At 44.7% G+C, this 25,034-nt stretch overlaps 2 protein-coding genes across 2 annotated transcripts in view; both read left to right on the forward strand.

Moving 5' to 3' along the window:
- Window positions 1–25,034, forward strand: part of LOC128409430 (gastrula zinc finger protein XlCGF17.1-like) — a 198,926-nt gene that overhangs the window by 87,420 nt on the left and 86,472 nt on the right. The gene's annotated exons all lie outside the window — the stretch shown is intronic.
- Window positions 364–23,232, forward strand: LOC128408867 (vomeronasal type-2 receptor 26-like). The gene is made up of 12 exons (XM_053378886.1): window positions 364–659; window positions 1,495–1,786; window positions 1,898–2,695; window positions 3,980–4,207; window positions 5,403–5,529; window positions 14,177–14,345; window positions 15,010–15,301; window positions 16,098–16,904; window positions 18,502–18,729; window positions 20,739–20,865; window positions 21,716–22,624; window positions 23,183–23,232. Exons 1-12 carry the CDS (start codon window positions 364–366, stop codon window positions 23,230–23,232), a joined length of 4,323 nt encoding a protein of 1,440 aa, XP_053234861.1.

Consider the following 25,034-nt stretch of genomic DNA (forward strand, 5'->3'; position numbering starts at 1 on the left):
AGCACAGTCCAGGCCAAATGCCCCCCTTCACTTTGAATCATGCCAAACTGTGGAGATGCTCACCGCAAACATATTTTTCTCCAGCTTTGCACCTGCCCCTTGAATCAAACGAAGACTCTGCAAAGTTGCAGCAGCAAAACTTCCACCATCTGCAATTATGAAAATCATAGTGATTGCTTCTTCTGAAAGCTCAAGAGATGTTCCTGGAGATTGCCTAAACATCAGAACCAATAAAAGCATGGTGTTATTCATTGCACAGTTTCTGGAAAGAAAAGTTGGTGCAAATAATATTTCTCGTGTCAGAGGCAGGCTGAGTCAAGGTTTAGAGGAGGTGAAAGGTTGGGGGAGTGGATAAATATTTGCATGGCATTGAATGGCTCCAAAGCCATTGCTGAACACCAGCCAGATTGGGACGGCGCAGGACGCAGAGGCAGAATGAGATCCCTGTTGATTCTCTTACTGATTCTCCTGCTAATGCTTCATGGAGCCAGTGGCAACCTGAAGGCAAAATGCACCTTGAAACTGGTCAGGGATCAATCTGAAGCACCCAGTTATTACTGGCCTGGAGATTTTATGATCAGTGGGATCGTATCTCCAACATCTATTGATCAACAACATCCATATGTCTTTTCCGAGACCCCCTTCACAAGGATTAAGCCGTGAGTAATTTTTCTGCCACCAAGGGAGTGGTTCCTGTTTACCAGAAAAATGGCTTGTGGCTCTTCAGAGGTTGCTGGACTATTTCCAAGGTGCCAGCAATTTATTAATCTTATTAGGACAAGTAAATTACAATAATTTTGAGGAATGCAATAGTAGACCAATGGTAGATCCTGTAAAAATCCTTCTTAGCTAAATATATTCCTCTCCATTCCCACCCCATTTCCCCTTTGTGTCATGTATTTTTCAATTACAGTGGTACCTTGGGTTAAGTACTTAATTCATTCCGGAGGTCTGTTCTTAACCTTAAACTGTTCTTAACCTGAAGCAACACTTTAGCTAAAGGGGCATCCTGCTGCCACCGCGCCACCGGAGCACAATTTCTGTTCTCATCCTGAAGCAAAGTTCTTAACCTGAGGTAATATTTCTGGGTTAGCGGAGTCTGTAACCTGAAGCGTATGTAACCTGAAGTGTATGTAACCCGAGGTACCACTGTATAAGGTTCAGGACAGAATTCTCTTCTTGCCAAAGAGCAGGGAAAGCATGCTTTAAATGAAACAATCTAGTCCTGGGGATCTTCCTCAGTAGAGGAGTCTCCAAACTATGAACTGTTCAAATTTATCACACAGGTTTCATTCGTAAATAAATATGTATTGGTGAGTTTGGTGCTTCCTCATCTGCACTCAAATTGCACTAAAGTACCAGTCCTTTTTAAAGAACAGTTGTGGAATTTTTCACACACTCCTTTTGAAATGGCCAAGGCCACTGAAACAACAGCAGCACTTGCAACAATTTCCCAGTATTTCATGAACTTTTAAATTGATTTATTTTTTGCAGGGGAATATTTAAGTCCTACTGGTACGTCTTGTCCTTCTTGTTCACCATCCAGGAGATCAACCAGGATCCCAGGCTCTTACCCAACATCACCCTGGGCTACAACCTCTATGAGAACTATTTGGAAGAGAGAATGACTTCTGCTGCCATGCTAGACTTGCTTGGAGGAGGGAATAGCAATGTCCCAAACTATATCTGTGGAAAACAGAATAACCCGCTGGCTGTTTTTGAAGGGGCCGATTCTGTAATCTCAGAAGAGATTTCAGCCATGTCAGCCATCTACAAAATCCCACAGGTATGAAGGGAGGACAAGAGGAGATAGAAGATATTTGTCCTTTCAGCTTAATAAAGACGTTCCTTATCATGAAGGTACAGCAAAATACTAATCTCTTCTTTCTCTGACCAGATCAGCTATGGTTTCACTAGGCAGGTTCTTGAAGTTGAGACCCAGTCCCCTTTTGTTTATCGGATGGTCCCCAAGGAAGAAGCTCAGTACCCAGGGATTGTCATGTTGCTCTTGCATTTTGGGTGGACGTGGGTTGGCCTCTTCGCTCCAGATGACGACAGTGGAGAAAGGTTTGTGCGCACCTTGGTGCCTCTGATGATCAGCAAAGGGATTTGTGTTGCTTTCTCAAAAAAAGTAACTCAGATAGTTCCATATGACATGCTTTCCCCAAGCGAACCATTTTTCATCTGGAGACAAGTCGGTGTATTTGTTTACCATGTACCTTCTTACATGGGATTGGGACTAATCGTTGCACTACAGGTGCGACATGGGAAACAAATTGGGCCCAAAGTCTGGATCACGACCCCTTTTCAAGACATGAACTTGAACTTGTCTATTCATCCTGATGCCTTTCAGCATATCCATGGATCTTTGTCTTTTGTAATGAAGTTGCAGATAAGAAAGACACATCAAAACTACAAACCAGATTCCTACCTCCTTAGGCAGTTTTGGAAGGAAGCATTTCATTGTTTATATTCAAAGCATGTGTTGGCCGCGAAAGGTCGGGCAAGATGCACAGAGAAGCAGAAACTGGAAAAACTGCCTCAAGAGGAGCTGGAGAGAGCCATGTCTCAGGACAGCTCCACCACTTTCTTTAGTGTTCTAACTGTGGCACATGCCTTAAAAGTTGCACATTCATCTAGATCAAAGTTGATGACGCTGGTGGGTGGACGAGACAAAAAGCTAGAGCCATGGCAGGTATTTCCTCCCCCTTTCTGCAAATGGTAATCCCTTGTCCCAAATTTAGCAGTGAGCAAAAATGTTCCCTATCAGGATTCCAGATTATGTGGCAACCATTATGAGGGCTCCCTTCAGATGTTTGTGCAAGGAAGAGGAGCTACTCAGCACAGTCAAATGTCCGACTCGTGCTGATATTGAAAGTGGATTATACCTGTGAAAGTCTTCTCTGCAGCGGCCCCCGTACTGTGGAAGAATATTCACTTGAGATAAATTGGACAACTGTGGCAATGGCATTATGTCAGCTGGTTAAAATATACGACATTCCCAATGACTTGTTTTTAGAACTGCCTCTGCTGTGCTTTCTGGGTATCTGTTGTGTTTTTTATACTTCGTTGGAAAGCACTCAGAGTGGCTGGGGTACAAGTAATAAATTGTTGTTTTTGTTGTTAATGGTCTTTGCTTGAATTAACAGTTTTATCAGTAGAATAGAATGGATATGATTTGTGGCTGACATGAGATGTGCACTGGCCCTAATTAATAACAGCTGTTGTAGAATTAAAAAACAGCAACACCTCATTCACCAAAAGCTCTTCTATTTTGAGAACTCAGGAGTTCATTTACTTGCGTGAGAGTCAGGACGGTCTCTGAGCTCATACAGTACAAGAACAAGCATGTAAAATTTCAACAGGCAGGGCACATGTTAACCTTCCCAATTTTGCAATGGAAAACTACAAGTCACGTAGTTTTGACATGCAGCAGCACTTCTAAATAAAATTATTTGCACTTTAGTGTTAGTTTGCAAGCAATCAACTTGCAGTTACACGTGAAGGCATAACATTAGGAATCTTTTGTTCCAAAGCTTGCAGACAGCTTCACCCTTAGTTCAGGCCAACTTGGTTTTCATTTTAACTGTGGCAGAGTTCATACCTTTAAATAATGGGTAGGCAAATTAAGGCCTGGGGGCCAGATCCGGCCCAATCACCTTCTAAATCTGGTCTGCGGACGGTCCGGGAATCAGTGTATTTTTACATGAGTAGAATGTGTGCTTTTATTTAAAATGCATCTCTGGGTTATTTGTGGGGCATAGGAATTCATTCATTCCCCCCCTCAAAAAAATAATCCGGCCCCCACAAGGTCTGAGAGACAGTGGACCGGCCCCCTGCTGAAAAAGTTTGCTGACTCCTGCTTTAAATCCTGAACCAAACTTACTGATTTATCTGACAGAGCTGAAAGCAAGCGGGACTGAGATATCCAACACACTTTCGTAGTTTCTTATTGCTGGTGTTTTCACTGTCATTGCAGCTTCACCCTTTCCTAAGAGAAGTCCAAAGCTCAAACACTTCCATGGGCAGACTGTGTTTGGATGAGAATGGGGAGCGGCCAGGCAACTATGACATTGAGAACTGGGTGATGTTTCCCAATGCGTCTAGCACTCGAGTGAAAATTGGGAGTGTTGAGAGAGAGGCGTCCACTGGCATAAAATTCACCATTAACCCAGGAGCCATTGAGTGGCCCAAACAGTTCAACAAGGTAGTGAACATAACAGAGTGGAAAGCTAGGAAAGTTCATGCTCTTCTTTCGCACAACTGTTACAAAACAGCCTTGTAAGGTGGACCAATTGTATCTTAACTACCCAGCAATAGTTGCCTCCACCAGTCCCTCTTGCCACAGGCAGCAGCCCAGACGGGAGGGGAATCCAGGATATTCAAAGGAATCCTAGAGTCTGGGGATCCTGAGAAAATACACCCTGTGTTTATCAGTTCACTTGGGGTGTAATAATAATAATAATAATAATAATAATAATAATAATAATAATATATATTATGTATACCCCGCCCATCCGGCTGGGTTTCCCCAGCCACTCTGGGCAGCTTGAAACAGAATACTAAAATACAATAACCTATTAAACATTAAAAGCTTCCCTAAACAGGGCTGTCTTCAGATGTCTTCTAAAAGTTTGGTAGTTACTTTTCTCTTTGACATCTGGTGGGAGGGCGTTCCACAGGGCAGGTGCCACTACCGAGAAGGCCCTCTGCCTGCTTCCCTGTAACTTGGCTTCTTGCAGCGAGGGAACTGCCAGAAGGCCCACGGCACTAGACCTCAGTGTCTGCGCAGAACGATGGAGGTGGAGACGCTCCTTCAGGTATACTGGACCGAGGCCATTTAGGGCTTTAAAGGTCAGCACCAACACTTTGAATTGTGCTCGGAAACATACTGGGAGCCAATGTAGGTCTTTCAAGACCGGTGTTATATGGTCTCGTCGGCCGCTCCCAGTCACCAGTCTAGCTGCCGCATTCTGGATTAGTTGTAGTTTCCGGGTCACCTTCAAAGGTAGCCCCACATAGAGCGCATTGCAGTAGTCCAAGCAGGAGATAACCAGAGCATGCACCACTCTGATAACACAGTCTGTGGGCAGGTAGGGTCTCAGCCTGCAGCTCCTGGCTCTCTCTCCCAGAGCAGCTGGTTTTTCTCCATCTTCTTTTTGTATGTTCTGTCTTCTGCCTTGAGCCTACATTTGTATTAAAAGGTGGAATAAAAATGCTGAAACAAGCAAGCAGGTACACCAAAGTGGTTTACCTCTGATGCTGTTTTGCATTAAAAGTGCTTCCTTGTTAAAAACAGAAGTGGTTGTGCTCAGTGGGTCCTTTCCAGACTATGAATGAATTCCATACACAAATGCTTCCAGCACTTTCCCCTTGATGTACCTTCTTCTCTTTATGCTTAGACTGTGCCTCGCTCCAGGTGTACCAAAAGCTGTCAGCCTGGATACGCCAAGGTGGTTCAGGAAGGAGAGCCAGTTTGCTGCTATTCTTGTGCTCTGTGTGCGGAAGGGACAATCTCCTCTCAGGAAGGTGGGTGACTTCAAGGGAGAGGGTGTTTCTTAAGATGATAGAAACAGGGTGGAGAAGCACTCTGAGAAAGCTTGTGCTCCATATATATCTCTGGAGGACAAGCAGTTACAAGTGAAGGTAGTACAGTGATACCTCAGGTTAAGAACTTAATTCGTTCTGGAGGTCTGTTCTTAACCTGAAACTATTCTTAACCTCAGGTACCACTTTAGCTAATGGGGCCTCCCGCTGCTGCCACGCGATTTCTGTTCTCATCCTGAAGCAAAGTTCTTAACCCGAGGTACTATTTCTGGGATAGCGGAGTCTGTAACCTTAAGCGTCTGTAACCCGAGGTACCACTGTAGAACACAGATGGTTATGGATGGTTTTTCTCCTCCGCAGATGCAGAACTTTGCACCAAATGCCAAGAAGATCAGCATCTGAACAAAGGCCATGATCAATGTATCCCTAAGATTATCTCTTTCCTGGCTTATGAAGAACAGTTGGGGATCATCTTAGTTTCCACTGCCCTGTTCTTATCTTTAACAACAGGCATTGTGTTTGGAATTTTCATTAAATACAAGGAAACTCCCCTAGTCAAAGCCAACAACCGGGACCTCTCCTACATCCTCCTCATCTCCCTCCTGCTCTCCTTTTTGTCCTCCTTCCTCTTCATTGGCCAGCCAAGGAAAGCAACCTGCCTTCTCCAACAAATGGCCTTCAGCATCATCTTCTCTATTGCAATTTCTTCTGTCTTGGCAAAAACCATCACTGTGGTGCTGGCCTTCCTGGCCACCAAGCCAGGGAACAGGATGAGGAGATGGCTAGGGAAGGGTCTGGCCAACAACATAGTCATTTCCTGTTCGAGTGTCCAAGTTGTCATCTGCACCCTGTGGCTGGGACGGTCTCCCCCATTTCCAGACTATGACATGCACTCACAGCCTAAAGTCATCATCCTACAATGCAATGAAGGGTCTTCTGCCATGTTCTATGGTGCCCTTGGCTACATGGGCTTCCTGGCTGCCATCTGTTTCACAGTGGCTTTCCTAGCCAGGAAGCTTCCAGGGTCCTTCAATGAAGCCAGGCTGATCACCTTCAGCATGCTGGTCTTCTGCAGTGTTTGGGTGTCCTTTGTGCCCACCTACCTGAGCACAAAGGGGAAATACATGGTAGCCGTGCAGGTCTTCTCCATCTTGGCCTCCAGTTCTGGGCTTCTGGGATGTATCTTCATCCCCAAATGCTATATTATCATGCTGAGGCCTGATCTGAATACAAAGGAGCACCTGACCACAAAAACTTAGGATAGCTTCTGTTAGGATTGTAACAATCCTGTGTTATGCTAATTATGATCCTGGAGTGTTGTGTTTCATCATTGGACTTTTTTTGGGTAAAATTGGGGACTTTTGAGTAAGTTTGTTTCATTTGGAGCTGGGATTTCTGGATTAACCCTGAGCCTCTGAAAATGAAGTTCTTTCTCTTAGTGATTGTTAGCTGCCTGAGAGTCACAGCCCCTTACCTGGCCCATAATCCCTTGTTATATGTTGAAGGCTGTGTGTGGCAGTATTATTTGTACCCACATGAATACGAAGGAACATCTTTCAGCTGTCCCTGTCGTGGCGTTCCATCTTCTGACTGAGTTCTAGAAAGCTAAAGCAATCCTGCCCTGAGATTGGCTTAGTGTAGACACTACTTTCACTTTCAGGTACTGCAGTTGGTCAGTCTTTTGTGGTTGTTGCTCTTTGTCTTCTGTGTGGTCCTTGATCTCATCCAGCCATTTCTGTTTCAGTTTGTGTCTGTCTGTGTCAGTGACTTGGTGGCAGGGGCGGAGCTACCGGCACCTGGAGCAGCGCAGGGGCAGGGCTAGCTGCCCACACAGCAAGCATCCCTAGCCGCCCGCCACCCATGCAGATAGCGTGGGGGTGCGCCGCTAGCCACCCATGCGGAGAGCATTGGGAGGGGTGCCGCTAGTCGCCCGTGGCAACATTGTCCCTAGCAGCCCGCTGCCAGTGCAGCAAGAGTGGGTTTGGGTTGGTGGTGGCGTGGCAATTTCACCCGCCCTCACCACTGACCCCCGGTGTGACCAACCTGTTGGGAAATTCAAGCCCTTCTCAGGAGAAGCTGGCAGCAGTCCCAGGCACCCGGCTTGATTCCCTGTTGACCTCCCTGGCTGCATTCCCCAGCAGGCTTTGCAGAGCTCCCCTTAGCTCCTTTCTGTTGACGTGGCCTCTTACAGTTCCGCTGAAGATGCCCAGTCTGTCCACAATTGAAACAACGGACAACGTTCAAAGCAACAGCCTGTTCTCCACTTGCACTAGCAGTGGGGGTGTCAGAACTCCGAGCTTCTCTCCCCCTGTCTTTGACATCTATTGCAGCAAGTGTGTCTCTCTCATTGAGAATCACGGCACAAATTCTCTCCGCCGTTAGATCTCTGGCTGGTAGAGAACCCAGCTGACTTGCAACCGTTTTATAAGTCTGATTAAGGCTGTTAATAATCATGAAACAGAATATCTCTTCCTGTAGAGGAAAATTGCGTTGCGCCATCTGCTGGCGTAAGAATTTCATCTCTGTCAGATGCTCTTGCACATCTCCATCAGGCGCTAGCCTAAGATTGGTCAGCTTTTCAAAATGCAGCAACGCTGAAGAACCAGCATCTCTTTGATGTATTCTACACAGCGTTTGCCAAATCTCACACGCGTATTCCAAATTCTGAATATGCACAAGTTTATCATCTGAGACACACAGAATTATGGCCGTCCTGGCTTTCACATTCTGTGAATTCCAACCTGGTGTTGGTGCAGGAGGGATGGGGTTATCAATCACCCCAAAAATCCTCTGATTCTGAAGCAGGGCTTTCATCTTTACAGACCATGAGGCATAATTGTCATTAGTCAGTGGAGGTGGGTAAGGTAAGCCTTCCCCCTTCTTGGTATCCATTTTGAATCCAAGTCTGAGCTCTCAATCTCGAGCCTTCTAAAATCCAATAGCTGGCTGTTTACTCTTTGCACCTGGCAGCTAAACGCTGGCTGGTTTGGAAAGTCCCTCCAAGAGCAGTGAGAAGGCAGTCAAAACAAACGTTGTTTTTCTTGCCTCTTACAGTCCCAGCCTCACTTCCGTGTTGGCTAGTAACTTTCCACTTTTCTGAAAAGACTGAAGTCTCGTTGCTTAGCAACTGGACATTCCAGGATTCAGCAGCAAACCGTTATCAGTCCCAAGAATGCGAGGAATGTGGCTGTCTCCCAGTGCTGTTTCTTTATCCAAAAAACAGCTTTTGTGAACCAGAGAAGTATCAATCTGCGTTCACTCTTTTTAGCCCATAAATCAGCATACCTTGGGGTTCCGTTGCTCCTTGCTTATCAGCATAAACGTCTGCTTCGGTGTTCAGCCGTTCGTTGTAGCCTCCATCCGCACGCTACCACAAACTCCTTTATCTCCTTGCAGAGGATGAAGTACGATCCATCAACCTCTTTAGCTGCTTTCATGGATCGATGCCATCGGCTCCGTGCTACCATATGTTGGGAAATTCAAGCCCTTCTCAGGAGAAGCTGGCAGCAGTCCCAGGCACCCGGCTTGATTCCCTGTTGACCTCCCTGGCTGCATTCCCCAGCAGGCGCAGGCAAGGTCTCGATGGGCGATTCTTCTCAAACGTGAGAAGAACACACCCCTCTTTCCTGGCCCCCCCAGGCAGGGGAAAGAGATAGACAGAAACATATTTACATGCCTTTATTTCTGTCTTTGCAGCGTTACAAAAAACATGACTGCTCTCTCCATACTCCACCAGTGTTGTGACAAACACTTCCTGTACATCCCGGACAGGAATAAACGGAAGAGCTCATATTTCACTCTGAGCTAATTCCGGTGCTTCGCACTGTGAATTGACTGTCCCTCTTTTTCCCATGGACAGTCCCAACATTCCCATCATGTTTACTTTTCAAGCTAGGACTTTGCAGCAGCATTGCTTCATTATCGTAACACAACCCCCCCCCCCAACCTGCCTTCCTCCACCAGTGCTTGGTGGTAAAGTATCAATCCTAAATTAACCCTAGCTGCCAGTGGCGATCACACAGGGTCCCCGGACATTTCACCGCCTATTGATCCCTGTGCCACCACTTGATTTCTCGCTGCCACCACCCAGGCCCTACCTGGGACAATACTGAATCCAGTCAGGGTTAAACTTCTGTTTATTTATTGCAGTTTAACAAGCGTGTGGTTTCATAAACAGTATCGGTCCATTACAATCATGGGGTGCCTATCCAGACCTATAACTTCCGCTACCTGCTCTCACTCACTAAACCACCTCTCAGATATTTACTTGTCTGCCTAGGCCCTAACTGTTCCTGACTCAGCTTATTTCTCTACATTAACTCAACCTACCCACAGACTCCATCCCAATTCACTCCCACTCCAACCAACCACCCAACTCCCAACGAACTCCTCTCTTCGCCCCTCCCAGAGCTGGTTTTATAGTCCCTCTGACTCCACCCCCCTGGGTTCTGATTGGGTAACTTGCTTAACTATTTCACCTCCAGCACTCTCATATGTTAACGTCACACTGACAACCACCTACCCACGGAAGCATCATCCCTAACAGCCTGCTGCCCATGCAGCGAGCATGGGGTGGGGTTAGTGGTGGCGTGGCGATGTCACCCACCCTCAGCACTGACGCCCGGTGTGAACCGCACCCCCTGCACTCGCCTTCCTCCGCCAGTGCTTGGTGGTAAAGTATCAATCCTAAATTAACCTTTATAGATTTCTCTGTGTGTACACGACTAAACGTCCCTAAATTCTCAAATAAACTTTGATATATTTATTGGGTAACAGGATCTCTGTGTTGCTACTCTTTTACTGTCTTAAGAAACCTATGTTAATAAACTGTATTGAGGATTAAAAAGAAGAGTGGACTGTGTTGCTGGCTCTTAAGGAAGGGGTGTATTAAACAAAGGTATGAAAGGTCATGGGATTGTAGAATTGGAAGGGAACCCAGGGGCCATATAGTCCTACGCACTGCAATGCATAAATATTACAGTGAAGGCATTTTGCAGCAACAGCAGAAGCTTGTGTTTAGAATTGGGAAATTGCTCGGAGTTATTCCACTTGCAGAACAACAGCTGAAAAGTTTTTATCAAATAGTGGTGTCTCCAGAGGCTGGACATCAGATGCTCCAACTATCTCATGATCAGTCAGGACACTGAGGAATTGTGTGTGTGTGTGTGTGTGTGTGTGTGTGTGTGTGTGTAGGCTCTCAGCAGCATAGTGCATATTTTCCCAGGCACAGTACAAGAAATTACCTTGCCTTCCTCTTGATTCTGATGTTTAGTTGATTGGTTTCACAGGCAATCTTTGGTCAAATCTCTGGAGCTTTGGCAGGAATAAGAATAATTGTAAGGGGGAGACGTGTCACCTTGGCAACATCCTGGAGTCTCTGTGTGGCTTGAGGGACATGTTCAGAGTTGGAGGAAAACATGTTTACGAGAACTTACAGAAGTGGCCCCCTGCTCTTAGCATTGGTCAGAACGGGGAGAAAAGTCTGTGTGGCCTTTAACTGACCAGGACGAAAATATCATTTTAGGATGTATGCACGTACAGACACAATACACGGTTATTTCTGAATATTGTGAGCTTCTGAAATTGTTGCAGGGGTTAGCAAAATTTTCAGACTTAAAGCCACATTTCCTTCTGGACAGCTTTCAGGTGACCACATGACAGCGGTGGTCAGAGAAAGAGGTGGGCAGAACAACACATGAAAATTTTACATTTCTTCAGTAGTAGAGTTTCCACACACACACACACACACACCCCTCTCTACCCTGTAGTCATCCATGCAAGGAAGAAGCATTCTCAGAGTTCAAGGCTAAAACACTTTAGGAGGGAACAAAACAGGGCCAATAGGGGCATGTCTAGAATGGGAGCGGGCCAGGGAGAGTACTGAGGGGCCAGATAAGAGACACTTGGAGGGCCATATTCAGCTTCTAGGCCTGAGATCTCAAGGGCAGGAAGAGCCAGTGTGGTGTAGTGGTTAAGAGTGGTTAGTCTTGTAATATGGGGAACCGGGTTCGCGTCTCCGCTCCTCCACATGCAGCTGCTGGGTGACCTTGGTCCAGTCACACTTCTCTGAAGTCTCTCAGCCCCACTCACCTCACAGAGTGTTTGTTGTGGGGGAGGAAGGGAAAGGAGAATGTTAGCCGCTTTGAGTATCGGGTAGTGATAAAGTTGGATATCAAATCCAAACTCCTCCTCCTCCTCTTCTCCTCCTCCTCCTTCTTCTTCTTTTCTGCAACCTCACTCCCATTCCTGACCTTCCCAATTGCACCTCTTGATCAGCTGCTTTTGTTGGTGAAGTAGGATGCCAGAAAAAAAAATCCATTCGCCACCTAATAGCGTTAACTGTAGGCTCTTCACAAACATCAGTGGGAAAGACAACACACGAGGACCCCCAATGGATCAGACCCAAGGCCTAGCCAGTGCAGTATTCAGTTGTCACAGGACAGGAAGGCAATAGCATTCTCCCGCTTCTCTTCCAAGCAACCAGTATTCATAAGCATATTGCCTCTGTCACAGATCACACAATCAAAATCAAAACAGAGGCAACCGAATAACACCCCCCAACAAAAAGTTTTTAAAAATATATATATAGTTTTTATTTATTTTCAAAGGTATAAAGAACATGAAAGAAAAAAGAGAGAGAAAGAATAGCTACATAATAATATAAAAAAATCCACATATCAAGATTACCCTGAATCACTTGACTTCCCCCCATCCCCCCATCAAATTCCGATTGATAAAAAAAGAAGAAGAGGCTTTGCAACTGTATTATGAGGCAGCTAGTGTATGTTGGTTAAAGGAATGGATTTTCTTGGAAAATGCATATATTTTAGATTTGGAAGGCCATGATTTAAAGTTTGGCTGGCAAGCATGTCTTTGGTATGGGAAAGCAAAGATTTATAAAAGCTTTATGATCCACATCATTAGGAGGAATCTGTATAGAGTCTGGGAGAAAGATAAAAATTTGTTGGAAGGGATAACACCTTTATGTTTATCCCCCATTGAAGCAATCACAATCAAGATAATTAATATGGATGGGAAATGGGTGACTTAGAGAGACTTATTGGAATTTACAGGTAGTGAGCCCAGGTTGAAACCAATGGAAGAAGTAAGAAGCCTAGTTACGGATTGGTTTCTGATTTGATCCCGGAATGCCCCTCTTTTCCTTAGGACATGGATAGGCAAACTAAGACCCGGGGGCCGGATCCGGCCCAATCACCTTCTAAATCCAGCCTGCAGACGGTCCAGGAATCAGTGTGTTTTTACATGAGTAGAATGTGTCCTTTTATTTAAAATGCACCTCAGTGTTATTTGTGGGGCCTGCCTGATGTATTTACATGAGTAGAATGTGTGCTTTTATTTAAAATGCATCTCTGGGTTATTTGTGGGGCATAGGAATTTGTTCATTCCCCCCCAAAAAAACATTATAGTCTGGCACCCCACAAGGTCTGAGGGAATGTGGACCTGCCCCCTGCTGAAAAAGTTTGCTGACCCCTGCCTTAGGATGTCCCTGAAAGCAGCCCTGTATAGGGAAATTTCTTATGTTTATATGCTGGTAGCCACCTGGAGTGGCTGGGGTAACCCAGTCAGATGGACAGGGTATGATGATGATGATGATGATAGAACAAAGGTAAAGGGACCCCTGACCATTAGGTCCAGTCGTGACCGACTCTGGGGTTGCAGCGCTCATCTCACTTTACTGGCCGAGGGAGCTGGCGTACAGCTTCCAGGTCATGTGGCCAGCATGACTACGCTGCTTCTGGAGAACTAGAGCAGTGCATGGAAACGCTGTTTACCTTCCGGCCGGAGCAGTACCTATTTATCTACTTGCACTTTGACGTCTTTCAAACTGCTTAGGTTGGCAGGAGCAGGGACTGAGCAACAGAAGCTCGCCCCATCGCGGGGATTCGAACCGCCAACCTTCTAATCGGCAACCCCTAGGCTCTGTGGTTCAGACCACAGTGCCACCTGTGTCCCAATAGAATAGGATGTGTCTATTTTCATCGGAGAAATGTTGGAGGATATGTGGCAGGCTTAATTCTGTCTGCAGATCAGAGTTTCCTCATCACTGTCCTAAAAAGAAATCTTGATCCTGACTCTTGTGAATGTGTTTTTGCACCAAACTTTAGACATGTTCAGCTGTCCGCTCCATTATACATCTGGAGTCCGGAGCCACATCTGCAAGCTTTTCTCCAGCCCTGCACCTGCGCATGGAGCCACACAGAGAGTTCATGATCTTGCACAGGGGGTGCTTCTTCCCCTTATAATTATGAAAATCATAGTGATTTTTCTCTTCTTCTCTGGAGCTTTGTCCAAAGATCTTCTTTAAGCTTACTGAAATAAGCATAAGAAATGAGAGCCAGGAAGGACGGGAGCATAAACCTCTCCTGCCGCACCAGGAGCTTGGACTGAGATTGAGGGCAGTTGCGTAGAAATCTCTTTGTGTGCGCTTGACTTACTACCACCCCCTTCTGATGGGAGATCTTGGCTGGGCTCCATCACCATTCGGAAAGACATGCAAAAGCATTAGGCTCAATATAATAATTCTTTTGAGTTATCACAAGGTAGGAGGCCGTTCCAGGCAGACATAGGATGCTGGTGTTTCTTCTACTACTGTGGCTGCCTTATACAGACTGTGAGATGCCAAAGGTGAAATGCCCCTTAACTTTGGAGAGGGATCAGATTGACCCATTTAATTATTACAAGCCAGGAGACCACCTCATTGGTGGGGTCATTTCTCCCACAAGAGCGTTTCTTAATCCACACACCTTCAACAAATCTCCTTCCACCAGCTTTTTCAGGTAAGTCATTTTGTGGGGGTGGGATTGGTGCTGCTCCATTTTGTATTGATTTTATGAAGTCAGATGACCCCCAACAACCAGGCTCTTTCTTGCTCCTACTAAATCCCTCCCCTCTTTAGCCTTTGGAGGGAGACTTTGAGGGTGTATCAGTGCTGAAGTGCAATTGATTTCATAGCCTGCTTTTCATATGTATACATAATATGTATATTAGGCAAGGTTGCATAGAAAAATATATTTTAGGTTTGAAAGAAACCATAGGAAAGGGTCCGAGAGCTGTAGAATTTTTGCCAAGTTCTGATGAACCTGGGTCACCTCTCCCTCTGAAACCGAATGGGGACCAGGGTCTGTGCCAGTGCTTTGAACCTTCCACTTAGGTTCAGCCTAAGGATGGACCAATCTGTCAATTCTGGTTTCTCTCAGTTTCTCATTCTTCCTATCTCAAATTCCATTTTCAGCATGTCCACATACTTTACACACACACACACACACACACACACACACACACCATCAAGGATGTTTTGGCTGTTATGGTTGAGTGCTTTGGATCAGTGCTAGCATAAGTTAAATTCCAAAAATTAAATCCAGTTCATCTTGTCAAAAGAGCAAGAAATTAAATTTTTTAAAATCTTCATTGAATGTGGGACATATTTCCATATATTTGCAGGAAATTAAAGACAAGATACTGGCAGATCCTCTCCTTCTTGTTTGCTGTTCAGGATATCAACCAGAATCCAAAGCTTTTACGAAACATCACCCTTGGCTACAGCTTCTATGAGAACTTTTATAACAGCAGGGTGACATATGATGCCATGTTAGACCTGCTTTCTACAGGGCAGGTGAACGTTCCCAACTACAACTGTGGAAGACAAAATGACATTCTGGCTATCCTTGAAGGGGCTGATTCTCAAAACTCCATCCAGATTTCAAGCTTGTTGGACATCTATAAAATCCCACAGGTGGGGATGGAGAGCGGTGGGACTTTCTGCAGTCTGAGCCTAATTCCCCTTTGCAATCTTTCCAGAGAATCCAAAAACCGAGTGGGGTGGATATTAAGTGGAACTGGAGACAGGCATTCATTTTAAAAAGAGTATTGCACAGACCTGAGAGAGTTTTAACTGCTTCTGGTGGACAATCGCCCTTTCTTTCCTCACATAGCCATTTCTACTCAAATGTTTTTTTTCAGGGATTCAAAGCAATGGGACTCAGCTACATTAGTAAAAAAATAACGATTTGAATGTGTTATAAACATGCAACAGAAGATGGCGCCAGAGAGCAGAACATTTTTCTACGTGATTTTCCATAGGGTTTTCCCCCTTTTGTTATAACGATCTAATTTCTGACCTATTTATAGCTTATTTTTTTCATGTGTGTAGATCCACCCCACGACAAAGGATTCTTCCATGCAGAAATTTATTGCGGAACTGTAAGTTCTGTGTAGTGTCAACAAATATCATCCTCACCAACATGAGGACAATCTGGAACACCAGGGCACAGAATAAAATCACCCGGCACAAGCAATTGTGGGTGGAAACCATTCAGAAAATGAATATCTTTCAGAAGATACTGTTTATTATGTATAGGAATCAAAAAATATTGAGGAAATTAATGGATACATTAATATGAATGCAGATAATAGAAATTTTTATTTTCAATCTCCTCAGCATGGAAATTGCTTTTTCCACAACTGCCATACATTTGTTGTCAACAAAAAAACAAATAAAAACCACCCACTGATCTTCCTTCCCTTTCCAGGTCAGTTATGCTTTTGTTTCTCATGTTCTGAATGATAAGAGGCAGTTCCCTTTTTTTTACCGGATGGTCCCCAAAGAAGAAGCCCTGTACCCAGGGATTGTCAAGCTGCTCCAGCACTTCAGATGGACCTTGATTGGTCTCCTTGCACCAGACACCGACAATGGAGAGAGGTTCATGAAGAGCTTGAAGCCGGTGCTCATCAAAAGCAGTGTTTGTGTTGTCATCTCACAAATCTTCCCACAACTTAATACATTGAAAGAGAAGATCCATCATCTTCCATTCCTCAAGTGGAGACAAGTTCATGTATTTGTTTACTATGTAGAAAAATCTTATGTCTTAGAGGGAATATTACTTATACAAGGTTTATTTGACGAGGTGGTGAAGCCCCTTGTAGGGAACGTGTGGATCACAACAGCAATGTGGGACATTTACTTGGATGTAGTGTACTCTGACTTATCTTTCCAACACATCCACAGCATTTTCTCTTTCTTTTTGGAGACAAATAAACGGGCAAAATATGATGATTTTCTACCCTTTTTCTCTGTTGTTAAGAAGTTTTGTGAGGAAGCTTTTAACTGCTCCTATTCAAAGCATGCATTCTCCGTGAAAGGCTGGACAAGATGCAGAGAGAGAGAGAAACAGGAGGTGCTGACTCAAGACGATCTGGAAGGAATCCTCTCTCTAGACAGCTACAGGATCTACAACACTGTCCAAGCTGTGGCACATGCCTTAAATGCTGCATATTCATCTAGATATAAAAAGATGGTGACGGACCGTATGAAAGTTCAAAGGCTGCAGCCATGGCAGGTATTCATTAGAATAATGGTCAATGGTCCTTCTTCATGCCTCCTTAAATATCCTTAGAGGTCACAGACCCTCTGGTCACACCCACCATCTTTAGCATAACTCCTTCTCCCGTGGGCCATTTGAAGTAAGTCCTTCTACCTCCTGCATTGAGTTCCCTTCTGCAGGGAAGATGGCCTTGTGCAGGCTCTTCCTAAGCCTCCCTCCCTTCTCACTTGGGTGCTCCATTGGCACTGGCCTGGGCAAACTAAGCCCCAGCCTATCTCCAAGGGTGTGTGTGTGTGTGTACGGGAGCCTTACTAAGTGTGTATGCATGCAACCAAGGAAACGGGGGCAATTGGCAGGCTGTCTCCAGCCCACTGACCAGTGTGCCAGGTGATCTTCAGTCCTTGGCATGAATCTGTGACTCAAGCTTCAGAAGCTAGGGCACGCTACTCAGCAGAAGTGGCAGGAGAAGCTGTGTGAGCATGTTTACAAGCAGTTTATTCAGCACGCATCAGGACAAAAGGAAACATGTCTGATCTCCTTCGTGTCCAAAGCACGACTGCTAAAGCAAAAGCTATACACAAACAGAAGTTCCCAGCAAGCTGTGCTGGAGTGTAAACAGACATGTGACATACAACAATTCCACACATCTATTATTAAGGTGGAACAGAATATCCCAACAGGCTACACATAAGCTCATTAGTGTAGAGTTATGTATACATGTGTAACATTTCTTGTGCCTTAATATTCTTGTCCTAATAATTGGAATGATCGTTTATATTTAGCAGAGTTTCTCGAATTTCTTTTTTATACTCCACACTTGCATGTATTTGAATTTGTCCAAGGCAGGCATGGCCAAACTTGGCCCTCCAGCTGTTTTGGGACTACAGTTCCCATCATCCCTGACCACTGGTCCTGTTAGCTGGGGATGATGGGAGTTGTAGTCCCAAAACAGCTGGAGGGTCAAGTTTGGCCATGCCTGGACTATGGAGAACAACGCTGGTCTTTCCCATTCATGCAGTAGACATTCCCCTTTGGGTTGCAGTCTAAATACCTCTGTTCAAAAGAAAACTGGAAATAGTTAAAAGCATGGTGGGAAAAGAAATGAAAGCAATTGTGATTCCTAAGCACACACTTTTCAGCCTGGGGCACAACTTCTGGTGTAGAAATTTGAATGTGGTTTGCTTGGTGCAGTTCTCTGGTTTTCAGTACAGCTGAAGGATCAAAAGAATTTATCACCGTTCAGAAGCATACTGGAAACAGGAGGTAGAAAATAACTGAAAGTACTGAGGGAATAGTGGGTGTGCAAAAGAGAGTAACAGAACACCAAAACAAATGACCCTGTGTGGAGCTCTTTGAAGCCTGATTTCCCCCCAGTTTATCTGATTATCCCCATATCCCCAAATTTACAGTGGAAAAACATTAAGTTTGGTGTTGTTTGTGGGTGGACTATGCAGATTAAGTTTGAATGCAAACAACATGGGAATGCACAGTAGACTCCCTCAATGTTTAGAAAGACTCCAACTCTGAGTCGGAGGAGCTCTAAGCACGAAATGGGCTGAACTGGATAGTAACGAAGTTTCCCATATTCTAAATGTTGCTGTTTTAATTTTAGCTCCACCCTTTCCTGAGATACTCACAGTTTTACAATTCTTCCATGGACGGAGTATACTTGGATGAGAACGGGGAACTGGCAGCTGACTTGGACGTTGTGAGCTGGGTGAAGTTTCCCAATCAGTCCATCCTAAGGGTGAAGTTTGGGAGTCTCGACAGACAGGGCTCCCCAAACCTACAGCTCACCATCAATGAGGATGCCATTGTGTGGCCCAAATGGCTCAATCAGGTGGGGGAGATCACCTCTTTCATTTAACTGGGTTCCCTATCCCATAAGCTCCAGTAAGGGTGCCAGGCTCTGTGTGGAGCTGCCTTCAAATGCATGCCATGTCCAAGGTCCAACATTTCTTCAAGATCTTATGGTGGTCCCCTGAGAAGCTGTGTAAATGGAGGGTCCAGCTATTGGGAAGGAAGGCAAATTTCAAGGGCGTAGATAATTTTAGTTACTAAATGAGGTGGCCAAATTTAGAGTGTAAGGCCAAATTTAGAGTGTAAGAACACCCTCATATCTCTGAGAGCCAGTGTGGTGTAGTGGTTAAGAGCGATAGACTTGTAATCTGGGGAACCGGGTTTGCGTCTCCGCTCCTCCACATGCAGCTAATAATATAATAATAATAATAATATCTTTATTGTCATTGCCCCCTCTCAGGGACAACGAAATTACTCGACTGCTCCATAAAAACACTAATTAAAACAATACAGTATAGTACAGCAAGGAAGATTAGATGACTTTCAAAGTCCAGGCTTCCCATTCAGGGCTGAGATCGCTCTGGAGAAGAAGCTGTTCTTAAGACGGCTCGTTCTTGTCTTCATCGTCCTGTATCTCCGTCCCGACGGCAGGAGCTCGAAGAGACAGTGACCAGGATGCGATGGATCTTTTACTATGTCCAGTGCCTTCCTATGGCACCTTGTGGCATAAATCTGCTCTAAGGTGGAAAGTGGGCAGCCAACAATGCTCTCTGCTGCCTTAACAACTCTGCACAACCCCATCCTGTCCTGGGTAGTACAGCTTCCATACCACACACATAAGCCATAAGTGAGCACGCTCTCAATGGCACAGTGATAGAAGGCAAGCAGCAGTTTCTGCGGAAGATGGTTTTTCCTTAGAATTCTCAAAAAGTACAGTCTCTGCTGCGCCTTCTTCACAAGCCCCCTTGTGTTGACACTCCAGGACAGATCCTCTTGTAATTCAATGCCCAAAAATCTGAACGTTGTTACCCTCTCCACACAGACCCCATCAATCAAAAGTGGCTGGATATTGCTCTTCTGTCTCCTGAAGTCCACCACAAGCTCCTTTGTCTTCCTTGTATTTATGAGCAAGTTGTTAGCTCTGCACCACTCTGTCAGCCGCTCCACCTCATCTCTATAGTGCGTTTCACCCTCCCTTTCAGGGATGAGCCCAATCACGGTTGTGTCATCTGCAAATTTGACAACCCTATTACTAGGGTGAGCAGCGACACAATCGTACGTGTAGAGAATATAAAGGAGCGGACTGAGTACGCATCCCTGTGGTGTTCCTATGTTAGTCTTAAGCATTTTAGAGGTATAAGGGCCCAACCGAACCCTCTGGGAGCGGTCTGACAAAAAGTCCAATATCCACCCACAAAGTGATAACGGAAGCCCCAGATCTTCCAGTTTAGATATCAGACGCTGTGGTAGAATGGTATTAAATGCCGAGCTGAAATCTAAAAAAAGCAGTCTGGCATAACCCCCCCGCTGCTCCAAATGTGCAAGGACGGCATGGAGGGCAATCGCCACAGCGTCCTCTGTCGATCTTTTCGTTTTATAAGCAAATTGGAATGTGTCCAGTCCCTCTGGTAGGCAGGCAATGACATGATTTCGTACCAGCTTTTCAAAGCACTTCATGATTATAGGTGTGAGTGCTACTGGACGAAAGTCATTCAGATCTTCCGGGTTAGGTTTAGGACGAAAGTCATTCAGATCTTCCGGGTTAGCTGCTGGGTGACCTTGGGCCAGTCACACTTCTCTGAAGTCTCTCAGACCAACTCACCTCACAGAGTGTTTGTTGTGGGGGTGGAAGGGAAAGGAGAATGTTAGCCGCTTTGAGACTCCTTTGGGTAGTGATAAAGCGGGATATCAAATCCAAACTCTTCTTCTTCTTCTTCTAGTATAGTGAGGTTTCCAGTAATGTCCTGACTGGTTGCATTTTCTGAAATGCACCAGGAAACCAGTTAGGCCTCATGCAATTTCCTTAATGGTCTTTCTCTTTATGCTTAGACCTTGCCTTCTTCCAAGTGTGTGGAAAGTTGCCATCCTGGATTCATCAAGGTGGTTCAGGAAGGAAAGCCACTCTGCTGCTATGATTGCATTCCCTGTTCAGAAGGGACCATCTCCACGCAGGAAGGTGGGTAACCATATAGGAAAGGGATGCCCTTGAGGAAGCTGACACAGATATCAAAGACATTTTTAAAGTGAAATTTATAACTGCCCAATGCTATGTGATTATAGTTCATGCACAAATTGTACCTTGTTAGAGCACTCCTCTGCATTTCCTTATGTGTGCATAGATACTTTCTTTCTTAGAGTCAAATTCCATGACATCTGGAAGCCTACACAGCGTGGGGGGAAATCCTCAGAACTCACATTAGAAATGTTGGTGACTGCTCTCTGGTTTTGGGCAACCAATCCCTTCCAACATGTCACTCAGGCGTCGAACTTTGATTCAGGAGACCGAAGTTTTGGCCTAAGTTTCATGTATTTTGATATTGTTGCGTATTTTAAATTAGCACTAGAATGGGGTGTTGCTTCTTGTAAAAAACTGCATGAAACAAGAGTAGATAAATGCATAAATCAATAAAATCCTGCCAAGTCAGAAGCAGGGATGACTGACTGATGATAGACCACTCCATTTTTCGCACACTAAACAACCTGCAAGGATTATTCTGACATGCAAAGGTGGCTGTTTCTACACTGCGGTGCCTACTATGTGGAATGCTCATCCAGATGAGATAATTATGTCCACCATCTGGGTGTACTTTCATCACTACTGATGTATAGAGATCAGATAAAACTTTATTTGCATTAGCCAATGGCCATAGCAACAGTAAAACATTACAATAATGATGTATAGATAAATTTTGATTTGTTTTAAACTTTTTTTATATTTTGTTCTGGTTTTTGTAAGCTGCCCTGGGAATGTAGTGTGAATGGTAGAACAACAAAAACAGCAACAACAATAATTCTGTTCTTTGCAGATGCAAACCGTTGCATCAAATGTCCAGAAGATCAACATCCAAACAAAGACCGAGATCAATGTGTCCCCAAGATTATTACCTTCCTTGCCTATGAAGAACCTTTGGGGATCCTCCTGGCTTCATTTGCCCTCTTCATGTCCTTAACCACAGGCCTTGTGTTAGGAATCCTAATGAAATACACAGAAACTCCCATAGTCAAAGCCAACAACCGGGACCTCTCCTTCATCCTCCTCATCTCCCTCCTGCTTTCCTTTTTGTCCTCCTTCCTCTTCATTGGCCAGCCAAGGGGAGGGATCTGCCTCTTCCGACAAACAGCCTTTAGCATAATCTTCTCGGTTGCTGTCTCTTCTGTATTGGCAAAAACCATCACTGTGGTGCTAGCCTTCCAGGCCACAAAGCCAGGGAACAGGGTGAGGAGATGGCTGGGGAAGAGTTTGGCCAATTACATTGTCATTTCTTGTTCCAGTGTCCAAGTTGTCATCTGCATGATCTGGCTGGGGATCTCGCCACCATTCCCAGACTCTGACATGCACTCCCAGCCTGGGGAGATCATCCTGCAATGCAACGAAGGGTCTGTGGCCATGTTCTATGGTGCCCTTGGCTACATGGGCTTCCTGGCGGCCATCTGCTTCACGGTGGCTTTCCTAGCCAGAAAGCTGCCTGGGGCCTTCAATGAAGCCAAGCTGATCACCTTCAGCATGCTGGTCTTCTGCAGTGTTTGGGTGTCCTTTGTGCCCACCTACCTGAGCACCAAGGGGAAGTATATGGTGGCCATGCAGGTATTCTCCATCTTGGTCTCCAGTGCTGGGCTTCTGGGCTGCATCTTTATTCCCAAATGCTACATTATCGTGCTGAGACCTGATCTGAACACAAAGGAGCATCTACAGCTAAAAATCAAATCAAAAGATGGTATGTGATGGTATGTGTATGAAAATGGCATCACAACACTTGCAATGGCCACAGACCTTTTGTCTTGGTGATTTACATGTTGGTTGAATTCAAGAGTGTATTATGCTGAACATTCCATCCTGCACAACCATATCCCTCTCTCTTCACATACCCAAGCCTACGATATGAGAAGTGCTCTCTCTGTAGTGTCAAAGCCACTGTCAGCTCCCGTAAAAAATGTTCTCTCTCTCTCTCTCTCTCTCTCTCTCTCTCTCTCTCTCCCTTTTTGCCAAATTAGTTTTCCAAATTTTAACCAATCAATACCAAATTACATCAGATTTAATACATTTTCTCCAAATAAGCTGACTTCCCACTTTTCTTCCTAGATGTGTCCTACTTTCCCCTGTTTATTGCTTTATATTACAAATTTATATTCCAACTAACATTTCAAACCTTATATCAATCTTAATTTTCACATTTTAAAATTTAATTTCTTCTCCTCTCTTTCCCCTTTTCCCTCAGCTGTCTAGTTTTCAATTCCAGCTCGTATACTTAACAATATCTTATTCCCTGATACAGCAAAAGCAGAAACAAATGAGGTCTCCCAGCTCCTTGCCTCTCCACCTTAAATCCTTACTTCTTGTTTCTATACTAATTCTCTTTGTTTTCATCTTGTGTGTGTATTGATCTGGGTCCATCCTTTCCACTACTGTTCCTCTTTCTTTCTGTCTCCAGCCTGAGCTCTTTTTGACTCTGGCTGGAGTTGCCGCTCCTGTTTGAGGAGTGGAGGGATTTTCTCACCCTTTGTCTGGGCTGACCCTAGCTCTCTCCTGAACTCTTCTTTTTTTAACATGGCAGAACAGTTCTGGGCCCAACAGTGGGGAATCCAACCCAGAGCACACCTGGCAGGCCCTCTGACACATGTAAGGCAGGGGACAACTTTTAAATAAATACATGGATAGATATTTAATCTGCAAATAGCAGCTGGGGGAGAAGGCTGCATGGTAGAGGGCAGGGCTAAGGATACACTGTCTAGCTCACAACCCTCTGCAGGTGGGCCAAGAGAGATACTCATTTGACCCCTGGCAAAGAGGAGGGGGAGATGGAGAGGCCCTTGCGAAGGGATCTGGAAAAGGGAATATTCTGAGGGTGGTAACTGAGGAATTCTTTATTGATTTCACAATTCTGTGATTCAGAAATAAGGCCAATATTGATATGGATGCGAGAGTACGGTCTGATGCCAAAACTGGTAGGAACCACTTTAGGAGGAACCTGAGTGTATACTATAATAAAAACAACTAGCCATCAGGGTAAAAGGTGAGCTTCTGCACATACAGTAAGAAAATCTCGGGTTCAGTAACTGTTTTCAAGGACTGTGGCTGGGTGAAAAGATAGTGAGGTGCTGGGATAACAGAAGGTGGCAGAAGATGGCACATATATCTTATATATGTGTTGGTGCTGATGTTTAAAGCCCTAAACGGCCTCGGCTCAGAATACCTGAAAGAGCGTCTCCACCCCCATCGTTCAACCCGGACACTGAGGTCCAGCTCCGAGGGCCTCCTGGCAGTTCCCTCACTGCAAGAAGCAAAGCTACAGGGAACCAGGCAGAGGGGCTTCTTGGTAGTGGCGCCCGCCCTGTGGAACGCCCTCCCATCAGATGTGAAAGCGATAAACAACTACCTGACATTTTGAAAACATCTGAAGGCAGCCATTTTCAGGGAAGTTTTTAATGTATGACATTTTAATGTATTTTTAATCTTTGTTGGAAGCCGTCCTGAGTGGCTGGGGATATCCAGACAGATGGGCGGGGTACAAATAATAAATTATTATTATTATTATTATTATTATTATTATTATTATTATTGGTGTGTGTTAACAGATATGCAGCAACAGACTATTTAGTACTACAGTATGTCATGTAATGTTTTACTGAATAAAGTCTGACCAGTTGGGAATGCGGCATCTGATCATAGCCTGCATTTTAATCAAGGCTTATATTTTGATCAGATTCCTGTATTCTAAAAATGAGCTTAAATTCACAAATGTTTCTTTTCGAGACAGGAAACCAGCAGGCAAGGTCTTTGTCGCAGGCAAGGTCTTTGTCAGAGGCCCCTTTGGTTTATTGCGGTCATAAAACAGGCTGGGAGCAAAAGGTCACATTGACCATACAAATTATAGAATACAATCAAGGTTGCAAAAATAGTAATAATTATTGTGCCTCCCATTAAACTTGAGCCACATCTTCCTAAGGTTAAAAGGGCAAGAGCTAATACAAACAGCAACTGCACTAGGCGAAACTGCTTTGAATCTTTAGAGAATTTAGCTTAGCTTTTACTAAGTTCCCTTTCTTCTAAAAAAACTATATATGTTATGAAATATATTGGCTTAAATGTAATTATGCAAAGGATTTAGAAAGTAAGAAATCATAGAA

This window comes from Podarcis raffonei, chromosome 2 (genome assembly GCF_027172205.1).
Source record: "Podarcis raffonei isolate rPodRaf1 chromosome 2, rPodRaf1.pri, whole genome shotgun sequence".
NCBI classification, from domain to species: Eukaryota; Metazoa; Chordata; class Lepidosauria; order Squamata; family Lacertidae; genus Podarcis; species Podarcis raffonei.

Bases quoted from the DNA above. Each gene is read 5' to 3' on its own strand.
- LOC128408867 (XM_053378886.1), top strand. From the start codon at position 364: ATGGCATTGAATGGCTCCAAAGCCATTGCTGAACACCAGCCAGATTGG. The intron at 5,530-14,176 runs GTGGGTGACTTC...TGCCTTATACAG, and splicing joins GACAATCTCCTCTCAGGAAG to ACTGTGAGATGCCAAAGGTG. The intron at 20,866-21,715 runs GTGGGTAACCAT...TGTTCTTTGCAG, and splicing joins GACCATCTCCACGCAGGAAG to ATGCAAACCGTTGCATCAAA.